The 24,610-nt window shown below is 37.3% G+C and overlaps 1 protein-coding gene across 1 annotated transcript in view; it reads left to right on the forward strand.

Annotated features, from left to right (window-relative positions):
* LOC123946509 (ankyrin repeat domain-containing protein 26-like) overlaps window positions 1-24,610 on the forward strand; it is a 95,565-nt gene that overhangs the window by 47,773 nt on the left and 23,182 nt on the right. Inside the window, exons 14-17 of the mRNA XM_046011871.1 lie at window positions 2,546-2,616; window positions 3,155-3,248; window positions 6,980-7,092; window positions 8,563-8,692. Of these exons, the coding sequence (XP_045867827.1) occupies window positions 2,546-2,616; window positions 3,155-3,248; window positions 6,980-7,092; window positions 8,563-8,692 (408 nt within the window). The remainder of the gene's footprint in view (window positions 1-2,545; window positions 2,617-3,154; window positions 3,249-6,979; window positions 7,093-8,562; window positions 8,693-24,610) is intronic.

Raw genomic sequence — 24,610 nt, forward strand, 5'->3', positions numbered from 1 at the left:
CCTTGGCCACTAAAGCCACTTCCCTCCGTGGAGCAGACTTCTAAAAGTTCTGATTTCCTACTCTGGTGTTCTGTCACTTGCTGTTAGTCAGCTGATGGGGGCTCCCTCCTGCTGTGGTCTGTCTTCCCAAATATAGCCTCGGATTCACTTCTCCACATGTCATCCCTTCCAGAAAGTGGTCACTTTTGTGTTCATAGAATTGCTGCTTCTCTTTGATCTCCTATTGAGTTTATAGGTGTTCAGAATGGTTTGATAACTATCTAGTTGAATTCCTGGAACCAGATGAAATTTAGGTCTCCTACTCCTCTGCCATTTTGAGGCTAAAATCTTACTGCTTTAAAAGTAAGACTATTTTTCTAAATATAGAGTAAAGGAAGTGCTAAAACATACTGCAACTAGACAGAAAATATTTGTCCCATACATATGTTACTGACAAGAGAGATTTACTCTCTATTGGTAGGTAACAGCAGATTTTTCTAATGGACTAAATGTTTGCATCCTCCCCTCTCTCAGCCTTTTACTCATCCTCTCCTTTCTGTCCTTTTAGTTTCCCTTCCTCTTGCCTAATCCTACACTATTCAGACCTGACTCATTGTCTCTCATTCTTCATGAAGCTCTTTCTGATTATTCTGATTCCCACTGACCTTACTCTCTTCACACTTGTCATCTAGTCTGTGCAGAACAACTTAGTCCTTTGTTTTACATTGTTTTCATTTTTTTAATGAGAGATAATTTTGTCTTTCTACATACACATTTATCTAAGGGGGAAAATATGGGATATGTGTGGTGTACCTATCCTTGTATAAATTGAGAATATTTTAACTTAACAGTTTTTAGGATAAAATTAAGTACTTTATACCATATCAATAACTTCTGGTTGAAAATATTAACATCACAAACTTTTATTCTAAATGTATTTTAAGCAATTGAATGTAAAATTGTGAAAGCGTTTATTCTGATAGAGGAGAAGTATTCAGTCAAATGCTTGTTTCTTCCCACCCTCACTGTGGAAAAACAGTCTAAATTTGTCTTTCAGCATTTTGCAGCCAGAACAGGTTTACAAATTTATAGTGGTTTACCAACTATAAAGCTCTGGAGACAGCTTTTCTTTTTTAAAGTTTGTTTGTTTGTTTATATAATTTCTACATCCCTGTGGGGCTTGAACTCGAGACCCCCCAAGGTTAAGAGTTGCATGTTCTTTCAAATGAGCCAGCCAGGCACCTCTGGGGACAGCTTTTCTGATATGCCATATCATATAGCCTTAATGTATTCATCAGAGTACTTGCTAAAGCAGTGTAACATAAACAGTTACTAAGATAAACAATATAAACATGAAATTATTTGGGAACATTGATTTAGGGTCCATTAATTCCATGTCAGTTGGCTTTACCTTGCCTCTGATGGTCATGTAAATTATTTATTACTCAGCCTCGGAGGTACTATTTGCACTGTAGTCCATGAGCATTGTCCATAGAGTAGTATAGAGAGGAAGAAAGTTAAAATTATTACGAGTGGAAAAAAGTACACTTGGCTAGGGGAATTGGTAAAAGTTTTTTGAAGTACTGAGGATATATTGTGGGTCTCATGGTCACCATTTGCTGCCACTTCTGGTGATATGAAGAACAATTTTGGTATAATTGTATAAGAGACCACTTTCACTGGCCTGCCATCTGCCTCAAATATCAAATATTATTAGAACATAGCATACAGCAACAATAATAATGCTAATTGCAGGCACTTAGAATTTGTTGTATACCATGTACCCTTCTAAATCGTTCGTGTATATTTTCTAATTTAGTCTTCCCAACATCCCAGTATGGTAGATACTATTATTATCTTTTTTTTTTTTTTTTACAGAAGAAGAAACTGAGACACAGAAATTTTAAGTAATTTTTTCGAGGTCACACAGTGGAGTCGGGAATTCAGATCCCAGGTGTTCTGGTTCCTACGAAGATGTTGCTTCTCTTTTTTTTCATGAAATATCTGGTGGTCACTGAAAGCATCATGTTAACTTTTATAATCACTGGAATAGCCATGGTCATTCACATATGTGAATATTTAAAATTATAGTTGATGTGGTGCTTAGAATACAAAAATAGAAATGTTTACTATAAGGTTATTTCCTATCTTTCCCCTTTTGACCAATATATAAATTTGTAGGTTTATCTGATAAAATATAATTTAAAACATAAAAAATGTTACCTTTTAGTACTAGAGAAGTCAGTAAACTGTTCTGTAGGGGGACTGTATGTATTTTAAGATTCTATTTATTTGCGTGCTCGAGAGAGAGAAAGAGAGAGAGAACGAGCAGTGGGGAGGGATAGAGGGAGAGAGACAGAGAGAGAGAGAGAAGCAGACTCCCTGTAAATATTTTAGGCTTTGTAGGCCATAGGTCTCTATTGCAGCAGCTCAGCTTTGCTGGAGCCATAAATCAGTATGTAGAGGAGAGTGTGACTGTGTCCAGTAATATTTTATTTACAAAAACACCTGATGGTGATTTCTTACTAGCTTGCCTGTACTTAAAAGTATTTTTTTTTTTTTTTAGTTGCAAGATGCTCAAGAACGACATGCAGAGGCTGTGATGCGTATTGAGACATTGAAAGATCACGTGCAAAAGTACAATTTAAAGCAGCACAGAAAATAACTTGAGTATTTATAAAGCAGATCAGCGGTGTAGTATGAGAAATGTATCATTTATGATAATAAATGCATCAGTGTTAACCTGGATAAAAATTTCAGCTTTGTGCTATTTTTGAAATGCATAATTTTTGCAAATTATCTTTAAATTTTATACATTAACTGCAAAATACAACCATAAAAATGACACAATTGCCAAATCTACTTTTTAAATTTTTAAGAATTTATGTAGGGCCTTCAGATGTGTGTTTAGAAATTATATGGTGCTGGGGCGCTTGGGTGGCTCAGTTGGTTGGGCAGCTGTCTTGGGCTCAGGTCATGATCTTGGAGTCCCAGGATCACGTTCCATGTTGGGCTCCCTGTTCCATGGGGAATCTGCTTCTCTCTCTGACCCTCTCCTTCTTGTGCTCTCTCTCTCTCTCTTAAATGAATAAATAGAATCTTTAAAAAAAAGAAATTATACAGTACTTTTAAAATTTATGTGTGTGTGAGAATAATTTTAAAATATACATTTTAGGCTTGAAGTTGAAAATGCCGAGTTAAAAGATACCATCAAAAAGCAAGTGGGAAAAATTGAACAGCTTCAGGAAAACACGTCAAGTACATGTTCAGTAAGTCAGTCTCTTACTTTCTGTCCTATGGAAAAGGAATTTTTTTCTGTATTGGTAGTATATAAGAATATTTTGGGTAATATGAAAATTCTCACTGATAAAAATGTTTATTCATATTGTTGGTATTTGGTACTAATATAATTCCTCTTTATAGGTGAAGTTGTAATAATTCATAAATTAATAATTTTTTAGTTAAGATTATAATAAAAAATGTTGTGATAGTCTAAGAAAAGAAATATTTTATTTATTTGTCAGTGGACATTGGGTTTTGCCACATTTTGGCTATTATTAGTAATGTTGCCATGAATTTTGGTATACAAATGTCTGAATCCCTGCTAATATTTTTCTGTATGTTTAAAAATTACCAAAGTTTGAGTAATAATTTGATCTTGAATTCTGACTTTCTCTTCTAAGCTAAACCCTTCAATGAGATTTGACAATGGATTACTTTAGTAATTGTTGTGATTTGTAATTATAAATTTTTGATTTATTGTCTTCATCAAGAATGACTAGAGGTCATTATGCAAACATTTTTCTTAAAGGAATATATTTTTCTTTTTGTTGATTTTGAAAAGAAAAAGAGATGCCGGTGAAAAAGTAGAAATGACTGCTCGGTCAGGGCCTTACAGAGTAACATAGTGCTCCTAGCATTCATTGTAAGTTCAGGAACCAATTTTTTTTCATTCACTTGAGTTAATCAGCCTTTCAGAGATTTAACAATCCAATCTCAGGAAAGATTAATATGCAATCCAGGATTCCAACTTACTGATACATAGTGAAAACTGTAGTGAGAACCGGATTATCACACCATTATCACACCTCTCCTTTGTAGGAGAGGCTACCAGTGATTTAAGCTGAGAAGGCTGCATTGTGAGCCTTAAGTTGGAACAATGAGGTAGATGCACGTACCACGAGTTTCTTTTAGTCACAAAAGCTGCATACTTGCGAATTTTACTCTGCAGCTATACCTCTCAAGGAAACTAGCCCATTCTGTTGAGTGCTCTGTTTTGTGGCCAAAAAAACATTGAAAATTATTTTTTTCTAGATTTCATATAAATTAGTCACATTTTTTACTATACTTTTCATTGAGCAGGTAAGGTGACAATATGTTGATAAGAGGTCTTCTGTGAATGAGAATGCCAGGAGTTGTCCCCCTATAATGTCATGTAGAAATCTATTAAGGAAGGTATCAAATACTGTAAAGTTTGTAAGAATATTGGTAGATAGTCTGTAGATTCCAATGGAAATGAATTATGGTTCTGATGTAAAATTATTAGCCACTTTAAGGTCTACCCTGTGAAATAAAAACTTAGCTTTCAACCTACTCAGTCCATAGTCCTAACTTCCTAGAAGGTTCTTATCTCATGAATCCCCAGGCCAGAGACTACCTGGGTTAAGATATTTGATAGACACAGTTTTGAGGTGAAGAGTCTGAATTGGGAAGAAGAGGTAGGTCTAGGCTGACTTAAGCTTCCAAACAATATAGTCAAATATGTGTCTGAAAAGAACTTCAGAAGACTTCCATAAGATCAAGTCTCTATGGAATAGGCAATTATTCAAAAGAAAACAAAGGCAAACAATTTATAATCACCCTTGTGAAGAACCTTTGCATCCTAAAAGAAAAGCAAGACAAAGTATAATGGTCAGCAGCCTAAGGGTAAGGGTGCCTCATGAGATGATAAAATAACAATAAACTCAGTAATACCAAAAGGAATCAACATAAAATGTACAAGATTAGCTATCTAGGGGCACTTGAGTAGCTCAGTCAGTTCAGCACCTGCTTTCAGCTCAGACCATGATCTCAGGGTCCTGGGATTGAGCCCTGCATTGGGCTCCCTCCTCAGCTGGAAGTCTGCTTTTCCCCCTCCCTCTCCTCACCCCATTTGTGGACTCTATCTCTATTTCAAATAAATATATTTTTCCAATCTTTTAAAAAATTAGCTGTCTATAAAGGTAATCCACATCAGTAAAGGTTTTTGAGTGTGTGGTTGAGTTTCCTTGCCTACAAGGGACTAGAAGGAAGTACAGATGACTTCAGTAAAGGGGTTAAGGCTGGAAATGTAGATTAGAGAATCTGGTTTTGAAGTCTTGAGATTTAAACAACTCAGAGGATTTGAAAGGAATAACAAGGGTCAGGGACTAAATATATGAACTTGCTGTCATTTAGAAATGGGATAATAAGTCAAGCAGAGAGGGTCAATTATCATATGGTTTCACTTACTTGTGGAGCATAAGGAATAACATGGAGGACGTTGGGAGATGGAGAGGAGAAGTGAGTTGGGGGAAATCGGAGGGGGAGACAAACCATGAGAGACTGTGGACTCCGAGAAACAAACTGAGGGGAGGGCGTTGGAGGGTTGGTTGAGCCTGGTGGTGCGTATTAAGGAGGGCACGTATTGCATGGAGCACTGAGTGTGGTGCATAATTCATCATTCATAAACAAGGCATCATTGTTTATGTTTATCATTATGTTATAAACAGTGCATCATTCATAAACAATGAATCTTGGAACCATGAAAAAAAATAAAAGCATAAAAAACAAGCGCAGAGGGGGAGGGTAAGGTCATTGCTTTCAGCTGCTGCTGAGAAGTAAAGCAGGATAAGGACTTCAAAAAAAGATCCTTGATGACCCTCAAAAATTTTGAGTTTCCAGGATTGAAACTCAGATCTTAATGTAAAAGAAGAAAATAAGTGATGAAAAGATGAATCTGTGGAAGAGAGGACACATTAAAGAATGTTCAAGTCCAGTGAAAGGGGGGAAGTAGGGTGATAGAAAAAGGTGCAGGAGTTAAGCTAAAATTTTTGTATAATATCAAGAAGACTTAACTTTATTTGATGAAAAAAGTAGTTAATAGAAAAGAGGAAACTGAAATGCTTGGAGAGAATGAGAGTATCTCATCGTAAAGTCAGAGGACCATCAAAACTGTAATGGGGACTGCATAGGAATTTTTCAGAGATTGTCTTAAAAAGGTGTGATCTCACAAAACCCAGAGTATCTTAAGCTATGGATGAAAAAGTTCTTAGGGCATCTTTAGAAACTAAAATGTAAATATAGCCAGTTTTTAAAAATTTTTCACTAACCATTAGTATTAATATGGGTAAGAACCTCTGTATTGAACAAGTAAATTTTGGCAATTTAAATTCTAGAAAAAATAGTGATGAAAATGTAAAATCAGTTTAAGCTGTTTGAAGAAAGGTACTTATATTTGAAATACGTTTTTATTGGCATCAGGTTTATAAAATTACCTTATATTAAATTTAAAATTATAAATTGCGAACTACATTATATAAATTTAAAATTATAAATTATGGGACGCCTGGGTGGCTCAGTGGGTTAAGCTTCTGCCTTCAGCTCAGGTCATGGTCTCAGGGTCGTGGGATCGAGCCCCACATCGGGCTCTCTGCTCGGCAAGGAGCCTGTTTCCTCCTCTCTCTCTGCCTGCCTCTCTGCCTACTTGTGATCTCTGTCTGTCAAATAAATAAAATCTTAAAAAAAATAAAATTATAAATTATAATTTATAAAATTTATAATTTTAGTTTTATATAATCCTTTATATAATTATAAAATTTAAAATTATAAGTTATAATTTACAAAGTTTATAAAATAAACTTGTGTTATGAACCTGTCTAAACATATATTACTCATGAATTCATGAGAAATAATATTTTATGAAAGAAGAATGTGTACTGAGATTTTTAAAAATAATTTTCTTTAAAATTTTCTTTCAAAGTCTGACGATGAAAAGGGACAGATAAAGAAATTTATTGAGTTAAAACAATCTCTCGAATGTAGTTTGAATCAAGAAATGAAGAAAAATGGTGAATTAGAAAAAGAGATTACTAGGTAAGACTAATATTTCAGATCACTTTATCCATTAATTACTTGATTTAACTGTAATTTTACTTTATTAAAACCTAAATACAAATTCTTGCCAGAATATTACACTTAATATTTAATGATTCCTTACAGTTCCTTTAACAGTAACAACTGCACTTTTCATTGTCGTCCTTGAATAGTTTCTGCAAGTTATCTTTGTTTTTTGGTAATCTTTCCTTTTAATAGTGTTCTTCCTTTCAAACAAATATTTTAATGTTGAAAAACCTAGCTGTGTTATTGTTTAATCACATCAAAAGTTATCTTGGTTTAGCTTATTTTTTTTATTATTTTTTAAATTTAAATTTAACTAATCAACATATAGTATATTATTAGTTTCAGAGGTAGAGTTCAGTGATTCATCAGTCTTCTAGAACACCCAGTGCTAATTACATCAGATGTCAGGTCCGTAATCCGGTTACCCCATCCTCCTCCCCTCCTCCCCTTCAGCAACCATCAGTTCTGTTTCCTATGATTTAGAGTCTCTTGTGGTTTGTCTCCTGCTCTGATTTCATCTTGTTTTATTTTTCCCTGCCTTCCCCTATGCTCCTCTGTTTTGTTTCTTAAATTCTACATATGAGGGAAATCAAATGATAATTTATCTTTTTCTGATTGACTTCTTTTGCTTAGCATAATACCTTAGTTCAATCCACGTCATTGCAAATGGCATGATTTTATTTTTTTAATGCCTGAGAATATTCCATTGTACATATTTATGCACCGCATCTTTTTTGGCTATTATGGACATTGCTGCTATAAACATTGGGGTGCAGATGCCTGTTTGGATCACTTTATATCTTTGGTGTAAATCCATAGTGGTGCAATTGCTGGGTCGTTGGGTAGCTCTATTTTCAGCTTTTTGAGGAACCACCACACTGTTTTCCAGAGTGGCTACACCAGCTTACATTCCCACCAACAGTGTAAGAGGCTTCTGCTTTCTCTGCATGCCTGACAACATCTGTTGTTTCCTGACTTGTTCATTTTAGCCATTCTGACAGGTGTGAGGTGATATCTCATTGTGCTTTTGATTTGTATTTATTTCCCTGATGCCAAGTGATGCTGAGCATTTTTTCATGTCTGTTGCCCATTTGTGTGTCTTCTTTAGAGAAATGTCTGTTAGTTTCTTCTACCCATTACTTGACTGGATTGTTTGTTCTTTGGGTGTTCAGTTTGATAAGTTCTTTATAGATTTTGGATACTAGCCCTTTATCTGATATGTTACTTGCAAATATCTTTTTCCTTTCTATAGGTCATCTTTTGGTGTTGTCAGTTGCTCCCTAAGATTATAATTTATTTAGTATGTTCTCAAACAATGTGAGATTGGAACAAATGAGAGATCATAATGTATAGACTTCCTTATATGATAGAACATATTATCTATTTAAATAATAAATATTTACTCTTAAAGAACCTGACTTACTCATTCTATACTTTCCACAGATTTAAGAAACTTTTAAAAGTGACAAGAAAAAAGTTAAGTGAATATGAAAATGAAGATCTTGGTTTCCATGGAGATTTAAGAAACAGTCACACTGAAACGGATATTCAGATTAATATGCTAAAACATAAGGTAATTTTAAATTAGTTTTGGGACTCCAGAATCACTTGATTTTGGGAAATAAGTTACTCAGTACTTTGAGCAGTGAAATACAGATTTGTTCTATTAATTTTATATACCTCCTACATTTTTTGGTAACAACTTTGAGATAAAAATGAACATAACATAGCCCGCTCCCCCTCCCCCAATCCCACCTCCCCGCAGCAACCCCCAGTTTGTTTTGTGAGATTAAGAGTCTGAAAAACAACCTGAGGGTTTTGAAGGGTCAGGGGTGGGAGGTTGGGGCAACCTGAGGGTTTTGAAGGGTCAGGGGTGGGAGGTTGGGGGAACAGGTGGTGGGTAATGGAGAGGGCACGTTTTGCATGGAGCACTGGGTGTTGTGCAAAAAGAATGAATACTGTTACGCTGAAAAAAATAAAATGAGAAAAAGAAAAAAAAAAAATGAACATAACATACATATTCAAAGAGTACCACCATCAATTGTAGAACATTTTGTCACCCTTAAAAGAAACTTGTATCTTTTACCTGTCTCCCTATGCTAGTTTCCCCTTCCCTACTCTTGTTAGCCGTAGGGAACCACTACTCCACTCTCTCTATAGATTTGCCTATTTTGGAAATTTCATGTCAGTGGAATCGCACAATATGTGGTCCTTTGTGACTGCCTTCTTTCATTTAGCATAATATTTTCATTTCATTTCATTTCAATACCTATTTTGTAGCATGTGTCAGTACTTTATTTCTTTTTATTGCCGAATAGTATCCCACTGTAAGGACATGCCACATTTTATTTATTCATTTATTAGTTGGTGGACCTTTGTGTGTGTTTGTTTGTTTAAGATTTTATTATTTATTTATTTGACAGAGACAGAGACAGAGAGAGACGGAACACAAGCAGGGGGAGTGGGAGAGGAAGAAGCAGGCTTGTTGATGAGTAGGGAGCCTGACATGGGGCTTGATCCCAGGATGTTAGGATCTTGACCTGAGCTGAAGGCAGACGCTTCATGACTGAGCTTCATGACAGGCACCCTGGGTTGTTTTGGTTTTTGGTTATTGTTAATAATGCCATTGTGGACAGACATGTACACATTTTTGTGTGAACATGTTTTCATTTCTCTTGCATATATACTTATAAATGGAATTGCTGGGTCATACGGTAGCTCTCTAACCCCCTTTTTTTTTTTAACCCTTTAAGGAACTGCCACACTGTTTTCCAACATGGCTGCACCGTTTTACATTTTCATTAGCAGTGTTCGAGGGTTCTCACTTTTCCTTTTTTTTGGGCCAATATTTGTCGTTAATCTGTTGTTTTTATTATAGTCATTCTAGAGGATGTGAAATGGCATTTTGTGGGGTTTTATTTGTTCATTTGTTTCAAGATTTATTTAAATTCTAGTTAGGTAACATATTGGTGTCAGGAGTAGCATTCAGTGATTCATCACTTACATGCAACACCCAGTGCTCATCACAAGTGCCCTCCTTAATCCCCATCATTCATCTAGCCTACCCCCTACCCACCTCCTTTTTTCTTTATAGTTACGAATCTTTTATGGTTTGCTCCCTTTCTCTTTTCTCCCCCTTCCCTATGTTCATCTGTTTGTTCCTTAAATTCCACAGATGAGTAAAATCTTATGGTATTTGTTTTTCTCTGACTGACTTGTTTAGTTAGGTATCATATACTTGATGAGTTCCATCGATCTTGTGGTTTTGATTTGCATTTTTCTTAAAACTAATGATGTTGAGGGGTGGCTGGGCGGCTCAATTGGTTAAGTATCTGACTTTAGCTCAGGTCATGATCTCAGGGTCCTGGCATCAAGCCCTGCACTAGGCTCCCTGCTCAGCTGGGGGCCTGCTTCTCCCTTTCCCTCTCCCTCTGCAGCTCCCCCTACTTGTGTCCTCTTTCTCTGTCAAATAAATAAGATGTTTAAAAAGAAAAAAAAACCAAAAACTTAATTATGTTGAGCATCTCATCTTTCTATGTGTGTTATTATCCATTTCTATATCTTCCTTAAAGAATGAATCAATTATTTTGCCCCTTTCTTTATTGGATTGTCTTTTCATTATTGTAAGAGTTATTTACATATCCTAAATACAGATCCCTTATCAGATATAAGATTTTCAAATGTTTTCTCTTATTTAGTGGCTTGCCTTTTCACTTTCTTGATGGTGATGTTTAAAGCAAAGATGTTTTTAATCTTGATGAAATATACTTAATCTTTTTTTCTCTTTTGGTGTCATATCTAAGAAACTGTTGCCAAAGCCAGTCACAAATGATACACCTATGTTTTTTCCTAAGAGTTTTATAGTTTTAGCTCTTATGTTTTGAGTTAATTTTGTATATATGCTATGAAGTAGAGGTCTAATTTTATTACTTTGCATGTGAATATCCATTTGTCCCAGTACCATTTGCTAAAAAGACTATTTTTATTCCGTTTAATTGTTTTATACCCTCATTGGACGTCAATTCACCATAATGTAGCAATTTCTTTTTAGACTGTCAATTCTAATACATTGATCTATATGTCTATCCTTATGTCACTGTCCAATCAAATTTTATGAGACATCTTCCCTAGTTGTCTTGCAAATTACCACTCACTTATGTAATAATAATAAGTCACTGTAGTGGAACTTAACTTTACTCCTGTAGACATTTTTTCTTCCTAAAAAGGACACTTTTACCAACTTATGCCTTGCTGACTCCATGATCTGATGAGAAGTTAGGCTCAAAAAAATAGAGTCCTGTTTCTTTTCTCCATTCATTCTTTAGCTCTCACCCAGTGCCTCCCATAATCATTTTCATCAAATCTTGGTTATAGGATCTGCTGTCTACTATTTACTTCATTATGTTTTATGAACTTGTTATAAAGTGTAGACTCATCCATAAATTTCACCATCTAGGAAGGAAAAGATAAACTCTGGGCCTTCAGCTTTCCTGTTTTGAAATCTTGCTAATCTAAAATTGCAACTCACAATTAGATACTCTTTTGACCCGGTTCTTGTTATAATACTGGTGTTGATCCTGTTCTTGGCACAGATCCTACATTCTCAGAAAACACAGTTGTCTTTATCCATCTTCTTTTAGTTTAAATAGAAAGATATGTACTTTAATAGCTCAATATGTAATTAATGGAATAAACATTTATTACATTATTTCAAGAATACAGCTGTAAATTATCAGGTTTTATTTAATGGAGTTATTAGAGACAAATAGTAGATAAGCAGTTTGAATTCCAAAAAAAAATTTCAAAGCCTATTTGTATGATATGGGAAAGCTTTGTGGCACAACATAAAGATGAGATGGTCTTACTTACCTCCCCACATAAACAAGCTTGGAGTAAGATAAAGGAGAAGGTTATATTCAATTTAAATAATGCCAAAGGACAGTACATTTGGTTTGCTACTGAAAAGATTAAAAGTGATTCCATATGTTCTCTTTATTTCCTCACTGATGAAAGCAGAATAATGATTGAGTATTAGATTGATTAAAAAATACTCAAAGCTGCCTATTTCTTTAAGAATTTCAGTTAATGGAGATAAGGTAAAAGGTCAAATTTTGGTTATTAAACTATTTCTAGTTTATCAGCTATTATCCTTAAAATCATATTGTCTCTCTGCTTGTGAGTTTTTCTTTTCCCCTAACTTGAGGGGAAGTCTGTAAAGGTGTTCCTGCCAGTTGTAATAATTTGTAATTGAAAGAAATCTTAGAAAAATATCTTAAGAGAAAGGAAGATGGTGGCAGAGTAAGAGGAGTCTAGGTTCACCTAAACCCTGAAGACTAACAGAACAAAGTCCACTAATAGAGAGAAGAGGCCACATCAAAGAACGTAGGAAGTACAGAGATGTGGTTAAGGAGAGAAACAGGTCCTGACTGCTGCAGAGGAGAAGAGAGTCTTGGTCATGGAGAAGGGCAGGAGTGAGACATGGGACTGCACAAAGAGAAGGTTTCCCTGTAGCCACTGGCTTGGGAAGTGAGAGGAGCTTAATTTCATGAGTTCTTACAATTAGAAGGGCTTAAAACCTGGAATTCTAAAGGTCAAGGCATTGTGCTGCTCTTGGAGAGAAGGCAGGCAAACAACCAGGAGCATACAGCATGGAAACGGTGATCTGAATAGTGTCTGGGAATAGAGTAGGGAAATTACTCACTCTTCTCAGAGCATTTCCATGAGAGGCAGTGTTCACAGAGATCCCTCTCTAGGAACAAAGGAACCAGCTGGTACCGTTTCCTTCCACTACCCCTCAGCACAAGTGTACAGAGCCATCTGTGGGAAGCAGTGCAGCTTAGACACTGGCTGCCTAATCTGCTTACACCGAGCACCATCCCCTTGCACTCCAGTGGAACTGCCCTGCTCAATCATTCTTGCCTCAGTTCCACCACAGCAGGCCTTTCCCCGAGTAAATCAGCACAAGCCCCTGCCCACACCATATCTCACCAGATTCAGGAGGGCCTCAGTTCCAGTGGAGGTGGTGACAGGTCTCATTTCACAAGCACACCAGAGCACACCTAGTTAAAAGTTGGTACCTTCAGGCCAGGTACCAAACACTGCCCACAGCAGTTAGGGAGAGCCTCTGCAGATGTCTGGCCTGAAGGATAGAGCAGCCAGAACACAACAGCAGAGTGCATGCAGCACACATTAGAGATACTCCCTTAAGAACAAGACCCTGGGCACTACATGATGTCTTTTTTCATAAGTCCATTACTTTCGGGAGCAGATGACATAACTGGCTTTTCTAACAGAGAAGCTAGTAGAGACTTAGATAAAATGAGAAAACAGAGGAATTTATCTCAAGTGAAAGAACAGGATAAGGCCATGGGTCCAGAGATTTAAGTGAGACAGATGTAAATATCATGCCTGATGGAGGATTTAAAGCAGTGATCATAGGGATACTCACTGGACTTGAGAAAAGAACGGACAACATCAGTGAGACCCTTATAAAAGAGATAAGAGAGTTAAAAAAGAATCAGAGATGAAGAGTGGAATAAATGAGATAAGAAACACACCTAATGCAATGAACAGCAGGCTGGAAAAAACAGAGGGACAAATTAACAACTTAGGAGACAAAGTAATGGAAAGCAATGAAGCTGAAGAAGGGAGAGAAAGAAGAGTTATGCAAAATGAGACCAGACCTAGGGAACTCAGTGACTCCATCAAATATAATTGTGATAGGAGTCCCAGTAGAAGAAGAGAAAAAAAAGGTGTAAGAAAATTTATTTCAAGAAATAATAGCAGAAAACATCAGACATCAAGACATCAAGATCCAGGATACACAGAAAACTATCAAAATCCACAAAAGTAGGCCAACACCAAGACCTATTGTAATTGAATTTGCAAAATATACTGATAAAGAAAACATGTTAAAAGCAGGAAAGCAAGTCAGTAACTTCCAGGGGAAACCCCTTAAGGCTAGCAGGAACTTTTTCAGCAGAAACTTTGCAAGCCAGAAGGGAGTGGCATTATCTATTCAATGTGGTGAATGGGAAAAATCTGTAGCCAAGAATACTCTATCCAGCAAGCCTATTACTGTGAATAGGAGAGAGAGAGTTTCCCAGATAAAAACTAGAGTTTGTGACTACTAAACTAGCCCCAAAAGAAATATTAAAGGGGACTCTTTGAGTGGAAAGAAGAGACCAAAAGTGGCAGTATAAAGGCAGGAAACACAAAAGTAGCAAAAATGAACATTTACATGAAAAATAAGTTAAGGAACTCAGAAAAAAGGATATAAAATGTAATACCTTACCTAAAGCATGGGGAGAAGAAGAGAAAAGAATGGGCTCAAACATAAATGGCCAGGGGCTTAATATAGACTGCTATATGCACAAGAGATTATATACAAATTATATATCAAAAACCACTAATAGTGGTGCCTGGGTGGCTTAGTTGGTTAAGCATCTGACTTGATTTCAGCTCAGGTCATAATCTCAGGGTTGTGAGATTGAGCCGTGCACTGCACTCTATTCCAGCCATGGAGTCTGCTTAAGATTTCTTTCCCTCTCCCCACTCCACTTGTGCCCTCTCTAAAAAGAAAACAAAACCACTGATAAACACTCAAAGAGGAGAAAGAAATTCAAATATATCACTAAAGGAAACCAGTGAAACATCGAAGACACAAAAAATGATCAGAGAAAATCTCCAGAAACAACCACAAAGCAAGTAGTAAAATGACAAATACATATCTATCAATAATTACTTTGGATATAAATGGGGTAAGTGGGCCAATCAAAAGGATGTCAGAGTGGATTAAAAAAAAAAAGAAGAAATCAGGTCTCAACCAATATCAAAAGATTGGGATCATTCCCTGCATATTTTCAGACCACAATGCTCTGAAGCTAGAACTCAGTCACAAGAGGAAATTTGGAAAGAACCCAAATACATGGAGACTAAACAGCAGCCTTCTAAAGAATGAATGGGTCAACCAGGAAATTGAAGAAGAATTGAAAAAATTCATGGAAACAAATGATAATGAAAACACAATGGTTCAAAATCTGTGGGACACAGCAAAGGCAGTCCTGAGAGGAAAATATATAGCGGTACAAGCCTTTCTCAAGAAACAAGAAAGTTCTCAAATACATAACCTAACCCTACACCTAAAGGAGCTGGAGAAAGAACAACAAAGAAAGCCTAAACCCAACAGGAGAAGAGAAATAATAAAGATCAGAGCAGAAATCAATGAAATAGAAACTAAAAAAAACAACAGAACAAATCAATGAAACTAGGATCTGGTTCTTTGAAAGAATTAATAAGATTGATAAACCCCTGGCCAGACTTATCAAAAAGAAAAGAGAAAGGACCCAAATAATAAAATCATGAATGAAAGAGGAGAGATTACAACCAACACCAAAGAAGTACAAACAATTATAAGAACATACTATGAGCAACTCTACACCAACAGATTTGACATTCTGGAAGAAATGGATACATTTCTAGACATATAAACTACCACAACTGAACCAGGAAGAAATAGATAACCTGAACAGACCCATAACCAGTAAGGAGATCGAAACAGTCATCAAAAATCTCCAAACAAACAAAAGCCCAGGGCCAGACAGCTTCCCAGGGGAATTCTACCAAACATTTAAAGAAGAATTAATTCCTATTCTCCTGAAACTGTTCCAAAAAATAGAAATGGAAGGAAACTTCCAAACTCATTTTATGAGGCCAGCATCACCTTGATCCCAAAACCAGACAAGGATCCCATCAAAAAGAATTACAGACCAATATCCTTGATGAACACAGATGCGAAAATGCTCACCAAAATACTAGCCAGTAGGATTCAACAGTACATTAAAAGGATTATTTACCACGACCAAGTGGGATTTATTCCAGGGCTGCAAGGTTGATTCAACATCCGCAAATCAATCAATATGATACAATACATTAGTAAAAAAAAGAACAAGAACTATATGATACTCTCAATAAATGCTGAAAAAGCATTTGACAAAGTACAGCATCCCTTCCTGATTAAAACTCATCAAAGGGTAGTGATAGAGGGCACATACCTCAATATTATCAAAGCCATCTATGAAAAACCCACCGCAAATATCATCCTCAATGGAGAAAAACTGAAAGATTTCCACTACGGTCAGGAACACGGCAGTGATGTCTGTTATCACCACTGCTATTCAACATAATACTAGAAGTCTTAGCCTCAGCAATCACACAACAAAAAGAAATTAAAGACATCTAAATTTGCAAAGAAGTAGTCAAACTATCACTCTTTGTAGATGATATGATACTATATGTGGAAAACCCAAAAGACTCCACTCCAAAACTGCTAGAACTTGTACAGGAATTCAGTAAAGTGTCAGGATATAAAATCAATGCACAGAAATCAGTTGCATTTCTTTACACCAACAACAAGAAAGAAGAAAAAGAAATTAAGGAGTCAATCCCATTTACAGTTGCACCCAAAACCATAAGATACCTAGGAATAAACCTAACCAAAGAGGCAAAGAATCTATACCCTGAAAACTATAAAGTACTCATGAAAGAAATTGAGGAAGACATAAAGAAATGGAAAAATGTTCCATGCTCATCGATTGAAGAACAAATATTGTGAAAATGTCTATGCTACCTCAAGCAATATACACATTTAATTTAATCCCTATCAAAATCCTGTCCATTTTTTTAAAAGAAATGGAACAAATAATCCTAAAATTTATATGGAACCAGAAAAGACCTCAAATAGCCAAAGGCATACTGAAAAAGAAAACCAAAGTTGGTGGCATCACAATTCCAGATTTCAAGCTCTATTACAAAGCTGTCATCATCAAGACAATATGGTACTGGCACAAAAACAGATCACATAGATCAATGGAACAGAATAGAGAGCCCAGAAATAGACCCTCAGCTCTATGGTCAACTTCGACAAAGCAGGAAGGAAAGTTCAATGGAAAAAAGACAGCCTCTTCAACAAATGGTGTTGGGAAAATTGTACAGCCACATACAGAAAAATGAAACTGGACCATTTCCTTACACCAGAAAAATGAAACTGGACCATTTCCTTACGCCACACAGGAAAAAAGACTCAAAATTGATGAAAGACCTCAGTGTGGGAAAGGAATCCATCAAAATCCTTGAGGAGAACACAGGCAGCAACCTCTTCAACCTCAGCCACAGCAATGTCTTCCTAGGAACATCACCAAATGCAAGGGAAGCAAGGGCACAAATGAACTACGGAACTTCATCAAGATCAAAAGCTTTTGCACAGCAAAGGAAACAGTTAACAAAACCAAAAGAGAACTGACAGAATGGGAGAAGATATTTGCAAACAACATATCAGATAAAGGTCTAGTATCCAAAATCTATAAAGGTCTCAGCAAACTCAACACCCAAAGAACAAACAATCCAATCAAGAAATGGGCAGAGGACATGAACAGACATTTCTGCAAAGAAGACATCCAGATGGCCAACAGACACATGAAAAAGTGCTCCACATCACTTGACGTCAGGGAAATACAAATCATAACCACAATGAGATACCACCTTACACCAGTCAGAATGGCTAAAATTAACAGGTCAGGAAATGACAGATGCTGGCAAGGATGCGGAGAAAGGGGAACCCTCCTCCACTGTTGGTGGGAATGCAAGCTGGTGCAACCACTCTGGAAAACAGCATGGAGGTTCCTCAGAATGTTGAAAATAGAACTACCCTATGACCCAGCAATTGCACTACTGGGTATTTACCCTAAAGATACAGACGTAGTGATCCGAAGGGGCACGTATACCCGAATGTTTATAGCAGCAATGTCTACAATAGCCAAACTATGGAAAGAACCTAGATTCCCATCAACATATGAATGGATGAAGAAGATGTGGTGTATATATATATATATATATATATATATATATATATAATGGAATACTATGCAGCCATCAAAGGAAATGAAATCTTGACATTTTTGACGACCTGGATGGAACTAGAGGGTATTATGCTTAGCGAAATAAGTCAATCGGAGAAAGACAACTATCATATGATCTCTCTGATATGAGGAAGTAGAGATGCAGCATGGGGGTTTGGGAGGTAGGAAAAGAATAAATGAAACAAGATGGGATTGGGAGGGAGACAAACCATAAGAGACTCTTAATCTCACAAAACAAACTGAGGGTTGCTGGGGGGAGGGGGTCAGGAGACGGTGGTGGGGTTATGGACATTGGGGAGGGTATGTGCTATGGTGAGTGCTGTGAAATGTGTAAACTTGGTAATTCACAGACCTGTACCCCTGGGGATAAAAATACATTATATGTTTATAAAAAATTTAAAAATTAATTTAAAAAGAAAAAATAAAAATAATTTTAAAAAGAAGAAGAAAAAACAAGACCCATGTATAAGCCGCTTGCAAGAGTTTATTTTTGTCATAAGGACACCTGCAGATCGAAAGTCAGGGGATGGAAAAAACATGTATCATGCAAATGGATATCAAAAGAAAGCCAGAACAGTAATACTTATATTGGACAAAATTGAGTCTAAGAGAACGAATGTCATAAGAGACAAGGGCACTATATCATAATAAAGAGGACAATCTGACAGGAAGAAGAGCTATGAATTGTAAATATTTATGCACCCAACATGGGATCACCCAAGTACATAAAACAATTCATGAGTAACATAAAAGAACTAATTGATAATAATATAATAATGGTAGGGTGCTTTATTTTTATTATATATGTTTTAAATGAAATTCATTGCTTTTATGCCTAATTGCAAAAGTATCCATGAAGACAATGTACAATTTGGATATTTTAGGAAGGAATAGAAATAATCAGTACTTGGGTACTTTAACACACCACTTACATCAATGGACAGATCAGGAAGCCAACAAGGATACAGTGGCTTTATATGATGCACTGGACTAGATGGACTAAAGAGATATATTCAAAATATTTCATCCTTAAACAACAGAATCCACATTCTGGAACATTCTGTAGAATAGATCACATATTAGGCCACAAAACAAGTCTTTTTTTAAAAATTTAATTTAATTTTTTTTCAGTGTTCCAAAATTCATTGTTTATGTACCACAGCCAGTGCTCCATGTAATACGTGCCCTCCATAATACCCACAAAACCGGTCTTAATAAATACAAGAAGACTGAAGTCATACCATGCACCTTTTCTAATCACAGTACTATTAAATTAGAAGTCAGCCACAAGAAACAATCTGAAAGACCACAAATACATGTTGGTTAAGTAACATTCTACTAAACAATGAATGGACCAATGAGGAAATAAAAGAATAAATTTAAAAATACATGGAAGCAGGGTGAGTCAAGATGGCGGGGAAGTAGGAGGAGGCAACATTTCAACCTGTACCCTAAAGTGAGCTGATTACCTACCAAAGAACTCCGACCACCCATGAAATCAGCCTGAGATCAGATTATACACATCTGGATCTCTACTGGAGCAGAAGATGCCAGTGGCAGGTAAAGCAGACTGGGAGCGTCGGACTGATATCGGAAGATAAACAAAAGGGGGAGGGAGCCAGCAGAGGTGACCAATTGGAAAGTAACACCCCAACACGAGAGTGCTCTGCATCTGGGGACCAGCATTAACTTGGAGTCTGGTTGAAAGCACTCAAAAAACAAACAGCAAAGGATCGCGGTGGGTAATAGTGGGAACCTGGGCGGTTAGGGTCAGGGACCTAAGTCCCCGGACCCAGGACAGCCTCCCCTGGCACGGAGCCAGAGAGAGTGCGGCGGAGAAATCAGGTCTCCGTCCCTGAGCCGCCAGTGCACCTGAATGCCAGCGCGCCCGAGAACGAGTGGGGTCTGGCTCCCGTGAGGGGCTGGGAGCCTGGCCAGACGGCAATCCTGAAACGTGCGTGTCCCACACCCTCCCTTGGGATACGTGCTCATAGGCGCTAGCCTGGAGCTCTGGCATCCGGAAAAACCAGACATTCCCAGCCCGGGACAGCGGGAAAATCTCAGTGTGCGATCTCTGCTCGGAACCTCTCTGGCGGTCTGGAGCTGCCTAGACAGCCACCACTGCCCTGGTTTTGGGTACAACGAGGAGCTCCTGCATCCCCAGGGACAGTGACTCAGAACCGACTCTGCCAGCAGCTTTTGTAAAACAGTCTGAGGCTTCTCTCTGAGAGGGAGGTTGGGGTGCTGTTTGCTCTCCTCTAAACCTCCAAAAACCATCAAAAGCTGTCAAGGTGAGAGAAAGCAGATGAAAGAACATAAAAACCCCCAGAGAACAAAAGGCTGAAAAAAACAGTTTCCTGAAAAAAAAAGAGCTCACCCCCTTGAGGGGAGCAGGAGGACCTAACTCAGGGAACATCATTGTCTGAAAACCCACGTGGCAGGCCCCTCCCCCAGAAAACCAACCAGGAAGGAAGAAAAAAAAAAAAAAAAGACTACAAGAGAACAACCACCACTACTTCATAAATACAACTTTTATTTTTAACTCTTTACCAATATTCTGGTTCTTTCTTTTTATACATACAGATAATTTTTTAACCTATTTACCATCACACTGAGATGTCCAGTACATCAAATTCTTTAATAACCTTCTAACCTGAACTTTTTGATACATACACCCGTGTTTTTCTTTTGCTTTTCTATTTTTTAAATTCTTTTTTCATTTTAACTTAGTTTAGTCTAGTTTATTCTTTTTTAATTTTTATTTTCTACTATACGTATAGAGTTAAACTTCAAGGTAATCCCCTTTCCCCAATCAATGCTACCCCTATAGGCAAACCAGTTTCTAATCCCCCTGTAACTTAGGAAAGTTGAGTCCCTTAACAAAAACATCAAGATACCTTCAGGAAGAATCAAAATAACCTTCCTCACCCACACAGAATCTATAACCACTCTCCCAATTTTTCCTTCTGTCAGTGTTTCTGTGAATTTGTGTTTGTCCTGATAATATATAAATCTTATACTTGGGGTTCTTTCTGATGAGGTTCTTCCCCTTTTTTTGCTTATATATACATATTTTTTTCTCTTGTCATATACTTTTATCACTCTTTTTGTTTGTCTGTTTTTGTTTGTATACTCCACAAATCTTACCTTGTGGCCCATTTGGGCTAAGCCTTCTCTTTTATCTTCCCTTTTTTCCCTATCTCTCTCTCTCTTTTTTTTTCCTTTTTTCTTTCCCTTTTTTTTTCTTTCTTCTTCTCTATTTCTTTTTCTTTTCTTTTTTCTCTCATTTGGGTGGGGAATCCTGATTGCACAGAAGCGTTCCAGGGTGCACATTGACTGCACCACAATCGATAAGTCCAGCTGCATCTGTTTAGTCATCTCTTACCAAAATGACTAGGAGGAGGAATACCCAACAGAAGAAAAATACAGAGGATGGGCCTTTTGCAACAGAGCTAATGGCTATCGACATAGACAATATGTCAGAAAAGGAATTCAGACTAACAATTATCCAGGCAATAGCTAGGTTGGAGAAAGCCATGGATGACCAAACAGAATTGATTAGGGCAGAACTGAAAGCCACCAGGGATGATGTTCACAATGTTAGGGCAGAACTGAAAGCCACCAGGGATGATGTTCAAAATGCTCTCCATGAGTTCCAATCCAATCTAAATTCTCTAAAAGCTAGGGTAACTGAGACAGAAGATAGAATTAGTGATCTGGAGGACAAACAGATAGAGAGAAAGGATCAGGAGGAAGCCTGGAACAAACAGCTCAGAAGCCACGAAAACAGAATCAGGGAAATAAACGATGCCATGAAACGTTCCAACGTCAGAATTATTGGAATCCCTGAAGGGGAAGAAAAAGAAGTCTAGAAGATATAGTGGAAGAAGTTGTCTATGAAAATTTTCCCAATCTCACGAATGGAAACAACGTTCATGTACTAGAGGCAGAAAGATTTCCTCCCAAGATTTTAGATTCTCGAAAGTCCTCACGGCACCTTATAGTTAGAATGGGGAATTATGTTTCAAGAGAGACCCTCTTAAAAGCAGCTATGACAAAGAAGCTTCTTACATACAGAGGAAAGCCCATTAGAATAACGTCAGACCTTTCCACAGAGACCTGGCAAGCCAGGAAGGGCTGGCAAAATATATTCAGAGTACTAAATGAGAAGAACATGCAACCAAGAATACTCTATCCGGCAAGACTGACATTTAAAATGGATGGAGAGATAAAGAGTTTCCAAGACCGGCAAGGCTTAAAAGACTATGCAACCACCAAGCCGACACTGCAGGAAATATTAAGGGGGGTCCTATAAAAGAGAAAAAATCCTAAGAATATCATTGAACAGAAATATAGAAACAATCTACAGACAGAAAGACTTCAAAGGCAACACGATGTCAATAAAAACCTATCTATCAATAATCACTCTCAATGTAAATGGCCTAAATGCGCCCATAAAACGACACAGGGTTGCAGATTGGATAGAACGACAGGACCCATCCATATGTTGTCTACAAGAGACCCATTTTGAACCTAAGGATACACCCAGACTGAAAGTGAAGGGATGGAGAAGCATCTTTCATGCCAATGGGCCTCAAAAGAAGGCCGGGGTAGTGATTCTCATATCAGATAAATTAGATTTTAAACTAAAGACTGTAGTCAGAGATACAGAAGGACACTACATAGTTCTTAAAGGGACTATCCGCCAAGACGATCTAACAATTGTGAATATCTATGCCCCCAATATGGGAGAACCCAATTACATAAGAAAACTATTAATCAAGATAAAGAGTCATATTGACAAAATCCAGCATCCGTTCCTGATGAAAACGCTTCAAAGTATAGGGATAGAGGGAACATTCCTGAACTTCATAAAATCTATCTATGAAAGACCCACAGCAAATATCATCCTCAATGGGAAAAAGCTTGCAGCCTTCCCGTTGAGATCAGGAACACGACAAGGATGCCCACTCTCACCACTCTTGTTGAACATAGTATTAGAAGTTCTAGCAACGGCAATCAGACAACAAAGAGAAATAAAAGGTATCCAAATTGGCAAGGAAGAAGTCAAACTCTCAAACTCTCTCTCTTCGCAGATGACATGATTCTTTATATGGAAAACCCCAAAGACTCCACCCCCAAACTACTAGAACTCATACAGCAATTCAGTAACGTGGCAGGATACAAAGTCAATGTACAGAAATCAGTGGCTTTCTTATACACTAACAATGAAAATACAGAAAGGGAAATTAGAGAATCGATTCCATTTACTATAGCACCAAGAACCATAAGATACCTGGTCATAAACCTAACCAAAGAAGTAAAGGACCTGTACTCGAGAACTACAGAACACTCATGAAAGAAATTGAAGAAGACACAAAAAGATGGAAGACTGTTCCATGCTCTTGGATTGGAAGAATAAACATTGTTAAAATGTCTATACTGCCTAGAGCAATCTATACTTTTAATGCCATTCCGATCAAAATTCCACCGATATTTTTCAGAGCTGGAGCAAATAATCCTAAAATTTGTATGGAGTCAGAAGAGACCCCGAATTGCTAAGGAAATGTTGAAAAACAAAACCAAAACTGGCGGCATCACGTTACCCGATTTCAAGCTTTACTACAAAGCTGTGATCACCAAGACAGCGTGGTACTGGCATAAAAACAGACACATAGACCAGTGGAACAGAGTGGAGAGCCCAGATATGGACCCTCAACTCTATGGTCAAATAATCTTCGACAAAACAGGAAAAAATATTCAATGGAAAAAAGACAGTCTCTTCAATAAATGGTGCTGGGAAAACTGGACAGCGATATGTAGAAGAATGAAACTCGACCATTCTCTTACACCGTACACAAAGATAAACTCTAAATGGATAAAAGACCTCAACGTGAGACAGGAATCTATCAGAATCCTAGAGGAGAACATAGGCAGTAACCTCTTCGATATCAGCCACAGCAACTTCTTTCAAGATATGTCTCCAAAGGCCAAGGAAACAAAAGCAAAAATGAACTTCTGGGACTTCATCAAGATCAAAAGCTTCTGCACAGCAAAGGAAACAGTCAACAAAACAAAGAGGCAACCCACGGGATGGGAGAAGATATTTGCAAATGACAGTACAGACAAAAGGTTGATATCCAGGATCTATAAAGAACTTCTCAAACTCAACACACACAAAACAGATAATCATATCGAAAAATGGGCAGAAGATATGAACAGACACTTCTCCAACGAAGACATACAAATGGCTATCAGACACATGAAAAAATGTTCATCATCACTAGCCATCAGGGAGATTCAAATTAAAACAACATTGAGATACCACCTGACACCAGTTAGAATGGCCAAAATTAGCAAGACAGGAAACAACGTGTGTTGGAGAGGATGTGGAGAAAGGGGAACCCTCTTCCACTGTTGGTGGGAATGCAAGTTAGTGCAGCCACTTTGGAGAACAGTGTGGAGATTCCTGAAGAAATTAAGAATAGAGCTTCCCTATGATCCTGCAATTGCACTGCTGGGTATTTACCCCAAAGATACAGATGTAGTGAAAAGAAGGGCCATTTGTACCCCAA

This window comes from Meles meles, chromosome 7 (assembly GCF_922984935.1).
Source record: "Meles meles chromosome 7, mMelMel3.1 paternal haplotype, whole genome shotgun sequence".
Lineage (NCBI taxonomy): Eukaryota > Metazoa > Chordata > Mammalia > Carnivora > Mustelidae > Meles > Meles meles.